This window comes from Zalophus californianus, chromosome 8 (genome assembly GCF_009762305.2).
Source record: "Zalophus californianus isolate mZalCal1 chromosome 8, mZalCal1.pri.v2, whole genome shotgun sequence".
Lineage (NCBI taxonomy): Eukaryota > Metazoa > Chordata > Mammalia > Carnivora > Otariidae > Zalophus > Zalophus californianus.
Window position 1 is genome coordinate 49,649,780 of NC_045602.1, and position 15,481 is coordinate 49,665,260.

General features: G+C 49.1%; 1 protein-coding gene across 7 annotated transcripts in view; it reads left to right on the top strand.

Annotated features, from left to right (window-relative positions):
* SLC4A5 (solute carrier family 4 member 5) overlaps positions 1-15,481 on the top strand; it is a 103,005-nt gene that overhangs the window by 80,027 nt on the left and 7,497 nt on the right. For 3 of the 7 annotated variants that reach the window (XR_003524758.2, XM_027622891.2, XM_027622892.2), the window contains exons 16-22: positions 704-762; positions 3,125-3,325; positions 6,383-6,496; positions 7,778-7,939; positions 8,846-8,905; positions 10,147-10,219; positions 14,874-14,942. Coding sequence is in view for 6 of the 7 variants with exons in the window: in XM_027622891.2 (XP_027478692.2) it covers positions 704-762; positions 3,125-3,325; positions 6,383-6,496; positions 7,778-7,939; positions 8,846-8,905; positions 10,147-10,219; positions 14,874-14,942 (738 nt within the window). In the remaining variant the exon portion in view is untranslated. Of the gene's footprint in view, positions 1-703; positions 763-3,124; positions 3,326-6,382; positions 6,497-7,777; positions 7,940-8,726; positions 8,906-10,146; positions 10,220-14,873; positions 14,943-15,481 lie in introns of all 7 variants that reach the window. The other 4 variants (XM_027622887.2, XM_027622886.2, XM_027622889.2 and 1 more) reach the window with 2 other exon arrangements.

Genomic DNA, 15,481 nt, shown 5'->3' on the forward strand with positions numbered 1-15,481 from the left:
GGGAGTGTCTGGTCTGACAAGCTTGGGCAATGGAAAGGCGCCCGGACTCTCCAGGCTCAAGCATTAGCTGGGAGTCCTCTAGTGTTTGTGTGGGTAGCCCTGAGTTAGCCTTCTTGCCCACTTCCTCTGCTCTGTTGTTAATTGTGCATCGTGTTCTCTTGGTCAGTGGTGTGAAGTAAGGCAGCAGATGTCCTGATTTCTGTAAGTGAAGCTTTCTTCAGAATAATTATAACAAACCTCTGGTTTGTAGAATTTTAGGAATATTCTGCCCTGGGTCAAGACTGAATTCCTTAGTCGCTCCCAGCCCCAACTGGCCCAGAAGTGGCAACACAGAGGGGCCCTGTGATCACATCCACCCTGTGTCAGGTTGTTGGAAGTTGAGGGAAGCTTCAAGAATAGCCTCTACTTCACTCTGGCTTCCTAACCAACCATGGAGAGCCAGCAGGAGCCAAATGGCTTGCAGTACATTTCAGATTTATTGTCAGCAAACTGGCTAGCTGGCCTCCTCCCTCACTTCCCAAACCTGCTGCACTGGAGCTACTTAATGGAGAGGGGCCAGGGCGCAATGAGCTGCCCTCACAAGGGAAGCCACTCCTGGGCTCTGAGCAATGGTGGGAGATGGAAAAGCTGGGGGCCTGGTGGGGGCTGAAGGCTCCCAACCCAGCAGCTGCTGACCCATCCCATGTCCTGTGCTCATCCACAGCAAATACAACCATGTTCAATGCTTCAGCCCTGCTGCTACCGAACACCAACACTTCTCTGGTAAGTGTCCTCTCCTCTTACTCAGACATTCGAGGGCTTCTGTCTGTGGGGAGAGTGAGAGAAGTTGGGAAACAGAGGCTGGGCTTGCCATTTTACGGCAAGCCAGACTTGTAGAAGTCAGTCCCAGCTGCACATCAGGGTCATGGAGCTCTGTAAATGCGTACTTTTATTGTAAGTATATATTGTCAAAACCTCCCCGTTTACATGTGTCTCATCCTATTAAATCCATGTGTATAAATATCACACACGCAGGCTCACACACATGAAGGGGAGGTAGAGGTGAGGAGTGGTAAACAGGGCTGCAGAAACAACAGTATAAACCCTGTTTCCCAGCTGGCTTCTTACCCTCTTCCTTGCCTCTCAACCTAGCACCCCCATTCCCCACCTAACAGTGCCACTCCCCAGCCCCAGAAAGGTTATTAATGCTACCCTCCTCGCTGAATCTGATCCGTCCTGTGTGCTCACGAGTCCCCGTCAGGTCTGGTCTGCCCCTCCCCAGAACGATGAGCAGTGGCCCTCAGGAGAGGGGCCCGGCCTGAGCAGCTCCAATGCTGGGAAGTCCAAAAGCAGAAGAGCAGCTCCTGGTGGGCTTTGAGGGAGATCTTTGGACTTTCTGTGTCCCTGAGGTTGCTCCTTTAGTCACTCCTGCAGAGGCAGCTGACTGCTCAGTTGGCAACTTAACCTAAGGTCTTTCAAATACCTGATTTCGAGTGAGGAAGAATGGAATCAGCCAGTGCCTGAGGCTGGATACTTACTATGTGCGAGGTGCTATGTGCACTCTGAGGGCTAAAAGGACATAAAAAACCAGACGTGGCCCCTGCCTGCCCTCCAACTTGCATGTGATATACGTGAGGAGATGAGCATGAAGGCTAATGGGACAGCAGAAGCAGAGTATGCCATGTGCCAAATATAGGCCAAATGTGTCCTTCCAGCCATGGAGACAGGAGGCACCCCACAAGCTGGAGAGGAAAGCCTCAGAGAGAAAGTGGAATGTGATTTGGCCTTGAAGGTCAGGAAAGTGGGTTTCCTAGAGAGAAGCACCTTCCAGGCCCAGGGACCAACACAGACAGAAGGGCAAATAAGGAAAACACAAAACCTGTTCTGAGGACAGGGAGCGGACCAGCCCTGCCGAGACAGCAGGAGGGTGTGGCGGTGCCCAGGGGAAGCCCAAGGGATGAGATGAGTGGGGACAGAGCTGTGGGGCCAGCCTGGTGGGGCAGTGGAGGCATGCTGCCCGGCCAGGGGGCAGCCTTACTAGCTTCAGTGACTGAGGGAGGCCCTGACACGCAGCAGATGTCTTGCAAATCTGGATTTCTCTCTTCACATGGTATTTTCTGATCCCAGGCTTTCCCACAGTATGGCAGTCTCACATTGCCAAGAGGGTAAGCGCAGATCCGGCAAGGCCCCTCAAGGCCTCGGCTCCAGACCCTGCTCAAAGCCACTTCCTCCCCATTCCACTGGTCTGAGCAGACCCAGGGCCAGGCCAGATTCAGAAGGGTGGAGAAATAGACCACTTTTTGATGGGAGAACTGTTGGTGTGACATGGAGGAGTGTGGACACAGGGAGGCATGATTCATTGGAAACCACTATTATATCAAAGTCCCACACTCCTCTTAATCCAAACATTCACTACACGTGGTTGCAAACATCTGTTTACTTCATTTTCCTGGTTCCTGAATATTTGCAGTAATTTTTTGAAATCTATGTTAAATTTTATTATAAATTACTCTGCTTTTATTACACTTAGAAACATGCATATGAACATATATGTGTGTATACACATGTATGTCTGTATATGCACTCATATACATACACTTAGAGATATCTATGTGTATATATATACATACATACATACATGTACATATATAGATATTTCTATATATGTAATTGTTTTGTGTACCCTGGACTTTAGGCATCTAGACATGAAAAGGGGAAGTGACTGACCCAAGAGAGATCTGACAAGGGTAAGATGTAAGCCCCAATATGTGAAAAGGTGTGCACAGGGGAAGGAAAAGGAAGAATAAATGTGACATACTCCAGGAAAGAGATCCATAGTTGACTGAGCTGGTAGCCAAGTGTGCTGTAGGAGAGGACATCCCACCCCCTGAGCTGCTTCTCCTCAATAACTCAGCAGCGCAATCTAGAACACACTGAAGAAACACGTGTTCGCTCCTGCTCTGCCCAGGGGCCCCTCTGTTCGTTGTTCCTTGACACAGCCTGTCTCCAGGAACATAATTCTGTTGCTGGGCCCCGTGGAGGCTGGGAGGGGTGTGTGGGCTGCCTGAAGGACTCTAGAGGCAAGGATATAGCTGACTCCCCGGAAAGGCCCTGACCCTTTTCTCTCCTGTGCTTGGTCTCCAAGTACAACCCCCTTAACCTCACAGCACTGGACTGGTCTCTGCTGAGCAAGAAGGAATGTCTGAACTACGGTGGACAGCTGCTCGGGAATTCCTGCCAGTTCATCCCTGACCTGGCACTCATGTCCTTCATCCTTTTCTTTGGGACGTACTCCATGACCCTGACCCTGAAGAAGTTCAAATTCAGCCGCTATTTCCCGACCAAGGTAAGCTCACCCTGCCCTGAGAATTTTTCTCAATATTTCATAAAGACTAAATAAAAGACTCTTTAGGGAGTTTTGCAATGTATGAGCTGAGGAAAAAATAGCGTGCTTGCAACACAAATGCATCCTCAAGACAAACTCCCTCCCTTCCTCCCTACTTCCAATCAGAGCGTAGCCAAGTCACCTTTTATGTAAAAGATCTAGAGCAGTGATTGCATCTGAGAATGTCTATTTCCTGAAGGATGAAATATAATTCATATAGTAGGAAATTCTTTTATCACCAACACTTCCCCCCTTAAATTTCTTACAAATTGCTCTGTTGCCTCCTGGAATTTAGTGTTGCAGAGAAGAATGACACCATACCACTCCATACCCATCAGATTGGTAAAGATATGAAGGTCTTGGGATACCAAGTGTTGGAGGTGAAAAGCAGGTGGGAGTGTAAATAAGCACAAGCAATTCAGAGAATTGGCACTCTCTGGTAGAGCTAAAGATGGATATGATTTTCCAATGGGCATTTCCACTTCCAGGAATACACCCCAGGGAAATCCTCACATGTGTGCAAGAATATTCACAGAAGCATTGATTCTAAGAGGAAAGCAATGAAAACAATCTAAGTTGATCTATCGACAGGAGAATGAAGAAACAAATGGGAAACAATCATACATTAAGCTGCAGCTCATATACATGTAGACTACAACTATATCCAAAAGGAAGAATAGCACCAACATAATGTTAGCAAATAAAGCAAATTGCAGAAGGTTGCAAATAATATGAAACCATTTATGTAAAATTTTAAAACGTGCAAAACAATGCCATATTTTGTTTAGGGCTACATACATATTTAGTGAAAGTATTAAGACATTCATGGGAAGAAGAAAGTCCAAATTCAGAGCAGTGGATCTCTCTAGAGAGCAGGGACAGGGATGCCACTGGATCACACAGAGGCATTGACTAAATGCGTATATTTTCATTTCTTAAGGTACAGGGAGTTCACAGCTGTTTATCATATTCATCTTTATGTTAGGTCGGACCATACGAAATGAAGTACATTGGACTGTTTCGCCCTACCAAAAAATGGCAAAGTCATATGGTTTAACTTAATAACTTTTTGATCCGGATGCTGGGGATACTGCAGGAAAACAACTGTAAACCTGCACACTGCTTGGCTTACCTGATCACAGTAATATAAAGCAGTTACTGATTTTCTTTAAAGATTTTTTTTTTTTTTATTTGAGAGAGAGAGAATGAGAGATAGAGAGCATGAGAGGGAAGAGGGTCAGAGGGAGAAGCAGACTCCCTGATGTGCAGGGAGCCCGACGTGGGACTCGATCCCGGGACTCCAGGATCATGACCTGAGCCGAAGGCAGTCGCTTAACCAACTGAGCCACCCAGGCGCCCAGCAGTTACTGATTTTCAACTTTGAGAATCACATTACAGATAAACCACAAAAGACATGTGTTGATGGAACACAATGTGAGTGTTCTCAGCTTTGACAATGGAAAGATCCACAGGGAAGGGTCACAGACAACAGGATGGGGAGGGGAGGTGGGGGAAGGGCTGCAGCTAGCCTCATGTGACGGAGCATGTGAGTGATTGCAAAGTCAGCAGAAAGAGAGGCTTCACTGTATAACTTGAAAGTACAAAGGAAACCCATAGCAAGAGTTTGAAAATAACTCTCGGGGCACCTGGGTGGCTCAGTCTTTAAGCATCCCAGGGTCCTGGGATCAAGCCCCGCATCAGGCTCCCTGCTCCATGGGAGGCCTGCTTCTCCCTCTCCCACTCCCCCTGCTTGTGTTCCCTCTCTCGCTGTGTCTCTCTTTGTCAAATAAATAGACAAAATCTTGAAAAAAGAAGAAAGAAAGAAAGAAAAAAGAACTCTCAAAGATTGGGACTGAGGAAAGGGCAGGAGGGCCAGTGCAAGTCAGTAGATCATGCTTTAATTTAGTAAATCACAATATGAAAGTACAGCATATTAGGGCGCCTGGGTGGCTCAGCTGGTTGGGCGACTGCCTTCAGCTCAGGTCATGATCCTGGAGTCCCGGGATCGAGTCCCGCATGGGGCTCCCTGCTCGGCGGGGAGTCTGCTTCTCCCTCTGACCCTCTTCCCTCTCGTGCTATCTCTCATTCTCTCTCTCTCAAATAAATAAAATCTTAAAAAAAAAAAGAATAGCATATTAGATAATGACATGGAAGAAATCACCAAAACAACTAAAATCAAGCAGACATAGGGGTACATCCGGAGTGAGGGAAGGTGAGGTGGGGAACTTGGCTTTCTACACCATGTGAGTTTTTAATTAATTATATATGTTATTTTAATAACAATTTTAAAGGGGAGTAAGGGGTACCGGGAATATGGCATTCAGTGTGCCATAACCTGCCCCTGCCCTTCCTAACTTCTTTCCCTGTTGTTCTCTGGAACCTGCTCTCTTTGAAGAGATATAAAAAGGCGGCAGTTTGGATGTTGACCGGGGAGGGCGGGGGAACCTGGCCTAAGGATGGGCATCCTGAGACACAGGAGCAAGAGGTGAAGGCCATCTAGTGGACAGAAGGTCTGAGAGCAGACAGGGGTCCCCGGCAGAATCGAGGACCTCCCTCCCAGCCCAGATGGCAGTGCAGCCATCACCACACATTTTCAGGAGGTAGGATTTCCTTTAGATCTAAGTTCAGCCTTGCCCCCAACCACCCTTTACGGGTGACCCAGTTCCGTATGTCACACCAGAAAATGTTTTCAGCAGCGGCACCATTAGTCACTGGCTAATAACAATTCCCACATTCACTAACCTATGCCAAGCCCTCTGAATGTGTCATAGCTCACTTATGTCTATGAGGTAGGTGCTATCATTATGTCCATTTTACAGACGAAGAAACTGAGGCTCCAAGAGATGCCCTGCTTCTCCAGGGTCGCACAGCTGGCAAGGGCAGAGCCAGGATTTGAGCCTCGGTCTGCTGACACTGAAGCCCAAGTTCTTACCCGTGCTCCTCGTGCTGCCAGGGGAGGACTGAGCCCTCCAGGAGGAGGGCAGGTGCTTCCCTCACTTGCCCATCTCTTTCCTGCAGGTCCGGGCCCTGATAGCCGACTTTTCCATTATTTTCTCCATCCTGCTGTTCTGTGGAATCGATGCCTGCTTCGGCCTGGCGACCCCCAAGCTGCACGTGCCCAGTGTCATCAAGGTTTGCCCCTGGCCCCTGCTCTGGGCATTAGCCCTGCCTGCCCACCAGCTGCAGTTCCTTTCCCCTCTATGCTGATCAAACGTCCATAGACTCTCAGCCAAGCAACCTGGGGGTTTCTCTGGGTATGCGCCACCCTTCCTCCACACAGCCTCCCAGCGGGTGGTCCCTTGGGATGGTAGGTTGGGGACATATTCACAGTGAAATCCTGCTGTGGAGTCACGGAGTGGAGAAGGTGCTGAAACCCCCCCTCCAGCCCAGCAGAAGCCCCCTGATTTCCACTTATGGAGCTACAACCCCCTGGCTCCAGCAGTCTTTAAGTGGGGTCATCTGGGGTCTGTTGAAAATGATCCCCTAGAACACTGATTCTCAAAGTGTGGTCCCCAGACTAACATCATCACATCATCACCTGAGAACTTGTTAGAAATGCATCTTCTCAGCCCCACCCCAGACCTGTGGAATCAGGAAGTCTGGGAATGGGGCCCAGAGTTCTGCATTTTAATAAGCACCCCCCCACACACCCCCGAAAGGGCCTGCCAAGCTTGAGAATCACTGCTGCAGGAACTCTCCATCATTCCTGAGTTGGTGCTGTTTGCTCGTAGCTAAGCTCAGGCCCGGCTCCCTCACAAGGAGCACCAACCACCTACACCGGGTGTGGAGGTACAGGTTCTAGAACTCACCCTCCCTGCCTTTGAGGGCTTGACCTCCTCATGATTACTTCAGGGTTCTCTTAAGTAGCTTGAACACAAAAAGTGCCTCTTTCTCTTAAGTAAAACAAAAGATAGATTTCAGCCTAGCTCCTGCATAGATAATCCCTTGTTCTTAATATGCAAGTCTGAATTACTGTTCAGTGTTTTACAAACCATCCTGTAATGCTCCCCGGACAGGTGACTCAGAGGAGAGGCAGAAACGTCAGGCACCGGGCCCATCAGATTCCTTATTCTTGCCTGTTGGGCCTCGTTCCTGCTTCTTGTTACGTTGCAGTTAATGACTGCCAGATCTCTCCTTACAGCCTCTGGCTCTGCACCTCCCTGGTCCCAATCAACCCCAGGGCAGCTGCCGCTGATGATCTTAGCACCGCAGATACCATGCCCTTCCCGAGTCTGTCTGCCTCTGTGGTCTCTTTACAGTTGCAGGTGCCTAATGTCTTGAAGGGAAAAGATTGCACTCAAAAAGCACCCCAGGTGGGGAGTGGTGGGATGTCAGGGAGAGTGGGGCCCCGGGGCAGCAAGTGCACTGGGACAAGGGAGAGAGGAAAGGGCCGTTTCCGTTTGCTCCGCTCAGCCCACACGGCCTGACCGAGGCTGGTTCGTGGCCCCCTTTGGGAAGAACCCATGGTGGGTGTACCTGGCGAGCATCCTGCCCGCCCTGCTGGTGACCATCCTGATCTTCATGGACCAGCAGATCACCGCCGTCATAGTCAACCGGAAGGAGAACAAGCTGAGGGTAAGGCGGCTGCTAGGAGCAGGGCCCAACCTCTTTCTTCCCCCAGAGTCAGAAGGAACAAAGAAGGGAGATGGTGCTTCTGTCAAAGTGTGGGGCGATTTATAAAGCAAGATGTGAGGTCAGAAGATTAGAGTTCTGGTGCATGTGTGGGGAAATATGACCTCCAGATGTGGGTAAGGCCACCAGGGCCAGGGTGATTATCCAAGGACCAGGACCAAGCCCAGGGTGCCGTTAGGACAGGCTCCTTGCTTCTCCCAAAGTGACCTTCCAGCTCTGTGTGTGCCTCCTGACCAGGAACTTGGGAGTCCGAGAAAATCTGGGACTTTGACCCAGAACCATGAGGCAGAAGAGAATCCTTAGCCCTTCTGGTCCCTGTAGCTCCCCTCCCTGCCTCTGGGTTGGAGGAGATTCGGGCAGCCCTCCCCCCATACCGATCTAGACCACTCTGAGCTTGGTCTAGAGCCCGCCCTGGCCAAGACTCCACGTTCAAGAATCGCACAGGTATTGTCACCACTGGTAGGAGCCCTTCTTCCCAAGGACCCAAGCCCAGCACCTGTCCGAGACCCAGACACCTCCCTTCCCTAGCTCAGCAAACCCTGGGGTTGGCGATGCCTGAGCGCCTCAGGGTGGTGACGCCCAAAGACCTAATGAAGGCCGAGGGGAGCCTTTTAGCCATGTTCCACAAAGTGGCTGCTCTGGGGAGAGTCCGCGCTCCCCCCGCCCAAGACCAACAGGTGGTCAGGTGCAGACTCCCCAGGCAGCCCTCCCCTCCCGCCGCCCCATGCAGAAGGCTGCTGGCTACCATCTGGACCTGCTCTGGGTGGGCATTCTCATGGCCCTCTGCTCCTTCACGGGGCTCCCCTGGTATGTGGCGGCCACTGTCATCTCCATCGCCCACATCGACAGCCTCAAGATGGAGACGGAGACCAGCGCCCCTGGAGAGCAGCCCCAGTTCCTGGGGGTCAGGTAGGTGGGGAGCGGTGACTGGGGACCACCTGAGCAGGGGTGTTTAGGTTGGGGGAAGGGAAGCAGGTTTTTCTCACCGTCAAGTTATCCGACAGCCCAGGAACTGCAAGGGTAGGAGTGATATTCCTGAGGGAGAGGGAGGGAGACAAAAAATCAGTTCTAAGTGGTGCTTTTTTGGTAATGAATTGCAAGCAGTCCACCACCATGGCCCACGTGCACACTGACCTCTTACCTGCATGGGCTACTCAACGTCCCCACAGCCCCTGTCACCTGTCCCTTTGTCTCCTCGTCTTCCAGACCCCCTGCCCCCACCATCCCCCAACCCCTCCTGTGGGTGCAGGTCCTCCTCCCCAGTCTCCATTCTTCCAGAGACTCTTCCCAGGACCACTCCCACTCCCTAGACGTGGCCCATGGCCTGTCACTTCCATGCCTTCCTCCTCCTCTCATGCCCGTGTCGGCTCCCCCACCTGTTATCGGCAGCCACATGCCTCTCCTACCTCTTAGGGCCTCCGAGGCGAGCCCACACCAGACACTGCCTGTCCAGAGAGCTTTTCCTCACTGCCTTGGGATACCCGGGCTACACAGCCTGCGCTGGATGAAACTTCTCTGGCCAAGGCAGGGTCCCCTCCTGGACTCCTGAGCCCCAGAGGACTGGGCCTGAGCAATCTGCCCCTGACCCCCCAGCTCTCACCTGGATTGGGCCTGGGCCTGGACATTCAGGAAAACATACCTACTCTCCCGCCTCTCCCCCGCTACTCTGCCAGCAGCTGGGCCCCCTCGCTCTGATTCCTCTTAGTCATGCCCCACAGATGAAGGCTCTTCCTGCAGTTGAAGGGCAGGGATCATAAGCAGTGCACATACCCATTTCATCCTCACAACTCCCAAGGCAGTTGCCACTATCTTTCTTCTACTGAGGCTGAAGACATTTAGGGCCTTGCCTGTTGCCACACAACTGAGTGGCAGAGCCACACCCAGGTCAGTCTGGTGGCAGCACCTCTACTATTAGTCACTGCACTGGACAGCCTCCCAAACGCCCCTACAACTGCCTCAGTCAAGGCTCCCTCTCTTCCCATGTGCCGGTCAGCTGGGCCTCAGGCAGCAGGTTTACTCTCTTGGAATGGGGGGAACAGGGCAGGGCCAGGGCGTGGACACAACCATTAGGTGCACACAGAGGGCCAGAGGGCTAGAATGGTCAGGGGGCATCTCCCAGTCTACCCTGACCGTGTGCCCTTGTCTGCCAGGGAACAAAGAGTGACCGGCACCATTGTCTTCATCCTGACGGGCATCTCCGTCTTCCTGGCTCCTGTCCTGAAGGTGAGGCTCTGCACCCTCCACCAGGGTGCCATCCACCTAAGAAAGCACTGGCCTGATGCCTCAGAGGTGGGGAGAGGGTCTCCATGTGGACCCTAAAGAGGCAGGACCCAAAGAGATGTTTCACCACCGTCCTTGTTTTCTGGAACATTGCATTGCTTATTAGCACCAGGCCATCCTCACTGCTCTTTCCACTCCTCCCACGGTCCATCCTCCCCTTTCTGGAGATGCTCCTCCCTCAGAAAGCTTGGCCAAGTTCCATCCTGTTGTGTTTTTTTTAAGATTTTATTTATTTGTCAGAGAGAGAGCGAGAGTGCTCACAAGCAGGGAGAGCTGCAGGCAGAGGGAGAAGCAGGCTCCCCACTGAGCAAGGAGCCTGATGCAGGACTTGAGCCCAGGACCCTGGGATCATGACCTGAGCCGAAGGCAGACACTTTTAACTGACTGAGCCACCCAGGCGTCCTTGGCCAAGTTCCATCCTTGCTTAGATCAGGAGCTTCCCGAGCTGGTTGTGTCTCCACATTGTGGTTTATGGCTCACTACACATCTCTTCGCTCACCTGTTTTCTGAAGTTTCAAACTTCTGAGGAGAATGTTTCTGGAGATTTTCCTGTGCCCTGTTCTCTGCTCCTCTGTCTTGCATGTCTTGGGCACAAAACTGACTTTTTCCCCCCCATACAGTTTGAAGATCCTTTGGCTCACATCCCTCCAGACCAAATGGAAGAGATGAAATCAAATGAGGGTACATTCAGAGTAGGCGTCCCCGAATACTCTTTCTGCTCAGGTTTCTCCGTCTCTCCAATTCAGCCACTTAGCTGTTGTGTCATTTGCCGCATACAATAGCCCAGACTGGGCAGCTCCAACAGCACTTACTTTCTTACAGTTCTGGAGCCTGGAAGTTTGTGATCAGAGCATTGCTAGCTTTGGTCTCTTCTGAAGCCAGATATGGGGAAATGTTAATTATTACTCTGGCCATCATGGAAAAATTTCCATGAGTCCACATGGCTCCAAGGTCTCTGATACTGCTTTTGTATTCAATGACAAATGATTTGAAAAATCCTACCCCCCCCCAAAAAATCCTACCTATGTTCTTTTATAATAAGTGTAGAAAAAATATATTTTATTCACCACCAATTAATCTATTTGATAAATTTTATAACAGAGAAGACCTGTCTAGATTTTTATTGATCGTAAGATTTAGGATTTCTTATTTGATTGTATTAAAGTACATAAGGTATATATTTTCATTTTATTTGTTTAATTTATATTTTTACACCTTTTTATAAAGATAGGCTTTCAGAGGAAGTCAACAACTTTGCACATACTTCTTCAGAGACTGAATCCACCCAAAACTGCTCCTGGGAATGAGAGCTCAAGTATCCTTGAGGCAGACCTTCCCCGTCACAACCTGACAACTATCCAGATGTCTTCCATCCTAGCCAAGCAAAGTAAAATCATTTCTAACAACAGCAACAGAAAAAAAGATTGGCTTTCAAAATTGTTTTAGTTAAGTGATTAAAGCATTATCACTAGCTGACACCAGTACTAATTTTGACACTAGTGCTAATTCGGCAAGATAACCAAAGATTTGCAAATTGGTGATGATGGCTGAAGATTATCACTGATCTTCTAGCAGTAAAAATCACTGTGTCTGAGTCAGCACAACCATCCATTGTAAAAAAAATTTTTTCCAAACAGCTTATTTAACTTTTTGCAACGGTAGGTTTACCCACGTCTGTCAAATTAGGCACAGCTGAGTACATACCAGATTCAGAGAACTTATATTGGAGAGCTGTCTACCTAAGACATTAGTTGAGATCTTTAGTTTTTTTAAGATTGATTTATTTATTTGGGGGGGGGGAACAGAGGGAGAGGAAGAGAGAGAATCCTCAAGCAGACTCACTGCTGAACATGGAGCCCTTCGCAGGGCTCAGTCCCAGGACCCTAAGATCATGATCTGAGCCGAAATCAAGAGTTGGACACATAACTGAGTCACCCAGACACCTTGGATCTTTAATTCTTGTTTATATAGCCAACAGGGGAGAGATCTCTTTGGTGCTACAAATTTTAGAGGGTACAAATTGGATCCTAATTATTAGTGTTTTTATTTTTATCAATGTTCCTAAATTAATTATTAACTATACCTTTGTCCAATTCCTCCAGTAGAATTCTTCTCTAAGGCTTCTCAAATTTTAAAGATTTTTTTTAAGATTTTATTTATTTATTTGACAGAGAGAGAATGAGAGAGAGAGAGCACGAGAGGGAAGAGGGTCAGGGGGAGAAGCAGACTCCCTGCTGAGCAGGGAGCCCAATGCGGGACTCAATCCCGGGACTCCAGGATCATGACCTGAGCCGAAGGCAGTTGCTTAACCAACTGAGCCACCCAGGCGCCCCTCAAATTTTAATGTGTATAAAAATCACCTCGGAGGGGCACCCGGGTGGCTCAATCGGTTAAGTATCCAACTCTTGATCTCAGCTCAGGTCTTAATCTCAGGGTCATGAGTTCAAGACCTGCATTGGGCTCTCAAAAAAAAAAAAAAAAAATATATATGTATATGTATATATACACAGACACACACACATTTTTTGTATATACAATTTATATATATATAAAATTTATATATATGTATATATGTGAAAAAAATATATATCTATGAAAAAAATCACCTGGGATTCTTATTAAAGATACTAATATAACACTGTATGTTAACTATTCTGGAATTAGAATTAAAACTTAATAAAAAAAGATACTGATTCAGTAGGTCTGGGTAGGACCCAAAATTCTGCATTTTTAACAAGCTCACAGGCAATGCCAATAATGCTGGCCCAAAGACCACACTTTGAGCCGTAAGGGATGAAATCTTTCTCTCAATGGATGGTTGCCCTGATTTAGACACAGTGATTTTTACTGCTAGAGGATCAGTGATAATCTTCAGCCCTGTCACCACCAATTTGCAAATCTTTGGTTATCTTGTCAAATTGAGGGCATTGGAGGATGACATGGCCGTGTATCTGACGGGTGGCACGAACACCTTACCCACTCAGTTCTGCAGATCCCCTGTCCTTCCCGAGCCATGAAGGGTTGTCCTGTTTTGTTTCATGTTATGCTTGCACCTTGCCACTGTTCTTCAGGACTGTGGATTTCAGCATTCTGCCTCAGGGGTACCCCTGGCCATATCAGAAGCCCCCCCTCTGAGCCCCATGAGTTGTTCTCGTGGTCTCAGCTTCAAACCATATGGGAAGGCTGCAATATTTCCCTTTTTTAAGATCAAATGTCTTGGATTGAGGTTTACAGCATATGGGTCCAAATCATGGTTTGTGTTTAAAAAATGAACCCAGTCTAACTTATGTTAAAAAAGGTTATTTGGTTGGATTTATGGACATCCTAAGTGGCATCTAAAAGTTGAGCACAGGACTTAGTATTTGCCCACATGTTCCAACATGACCACCCTGGAATCGAGGCAGAGCCTTGTTCACAGTGGCAAGCCGAAAGGGCAGATAAAGGGAAGGAGGAGGGGCTGCTGGGTGGCTCAGTCGTTTGAGCGTCCGATTCTTGATTTCGGCACCTGTCATGATCTCAGGGTTGTGAGATTGAGCCCCACATCAGGCTCCATGCTGGGCATGGCATGGAGTCTGCTTAAGATTCTCTCTCTCTCCTTCTCCCTCTGCCCCCCCTCCCCACCGCTCACACATGCACATTCTCAAAAAAAGGGGGGGGGGAGGGGGCAGGATGAAAGAAGCAGAAACACAGCTTAGAGGGGCGCCTGGGTGGCTCAGTCTTTGAGCGTCTGCCTTCGGCTCAGGTCACGATCCCAGGGTCCTGGGATTGAGCCCCACATCGGGCTCCCTGCTCGGTGGGAAGCCTGCTTCTCCCTCTCCCACTCCCCCTGCTTGTGTTCCTGCTCTTGCTATCTCTCTCTGTCAAATAAATAAAATCTTAAAAAAATAAAGAAAGAAAGAAACACAGCTTAGACAGTAGAGAAATACATCAAAAGGCTTCTAAAGAGTCATAATGATGATTGTAGAACAGTATGAGTGATATGGTCCCATTTTTGAAAAAGCTAACAAACTACCTGTGAGCATGATCAGAAAGGAAAGATGTCCACCAAATCATTAGCGGTTAGTTGGCAATTAGTGGTGGTTGGTTTATCTATACACATCTGTTTTGCTTTTTTTAATCCGATTGTGTAGGGTGTATAATTTTTAATCAGCACCTACTCTATGCTGATGGAGGTCAGCTCAATAAAGGTCCCCAGAGCAAGGAAGCTTTGTCGGGGGTCTTCAGCTGGGGCTGGAAGGGGGAAGGAGCTGACAAGAATAAGCAGGGGGCTTTCTATGCAGCTTTCCCATGTTCCAGAAGTTGTGTCTTCATTCAAACCCAATGGCTTCAGCAGGGATGCAAGCTGGGCGGCCAGGCTAGGGGAGCCACTGCCCAGAGCGAAGGGGGTAGGGCAGCCCTCCCCACCGACACTGGCTCCAGATCTACTCTCAGAGGCTCAGTTCCCCTAAACATCCAGCTCCTTCATGGCTTGGGGAAAGCTAAGGCAGGCCAGGCTGCCTCTGTGACTTGGCAGACGCTGTCATACAGAACAGGGAGGCCAACAGCCTGCCCTGGGCAGAGACCCAGTCGAAAGCTCTGCTTCCCTCTCTCATTTCAGTACATCCCCATGCCAGTGCTGTATGGAGTCTTCCTCTACATGGGCGTGGCCTCCCTGAATGGCATCCAGGTAAGGCTCTCCCCACCCCACCGAGCCCCAGGCTGATCTGACTGGAGTCAACTCTCCACATCTGCTGCCATATTACCGAAACCCCAAATGCTTGCTTCCGCAGTTCAGTGGGAGAATCATGGTGATAAAGATACTACCATTTACTGTGTATCAAGTAAAATCACTATAGTAGGCCCTTCATAGGTGTTCTGTAATGAAATCTGTATAAGTAGGTGCTATGATCCCTATTTTACAGACTAGGAAACAGGCTCAGGATTCACAACCCTGATGGGGCTGACTCCAATGAGCATTTCACTACATCTCTCTTCTTCTCTAAGGCAACTCCAGAGGAAGAAAACATTTTGTTTTGTTCTTTATTTAGCATGATACACCAGATGTCTTTGCTGCCTTTGTGTTGCAATTAGTTGCATTTTCCTTGAATGGGGGTTAGTGTTCCTTTGTGGCCGCCTCCAGGGCTGTATCTTGCAGGCAGAGTTCAGGCCTCCTCCCCTAAGGGCTCCCTCTGTGTCCTCCTAGACCTGCAGGCCCCCTCCTGTGCA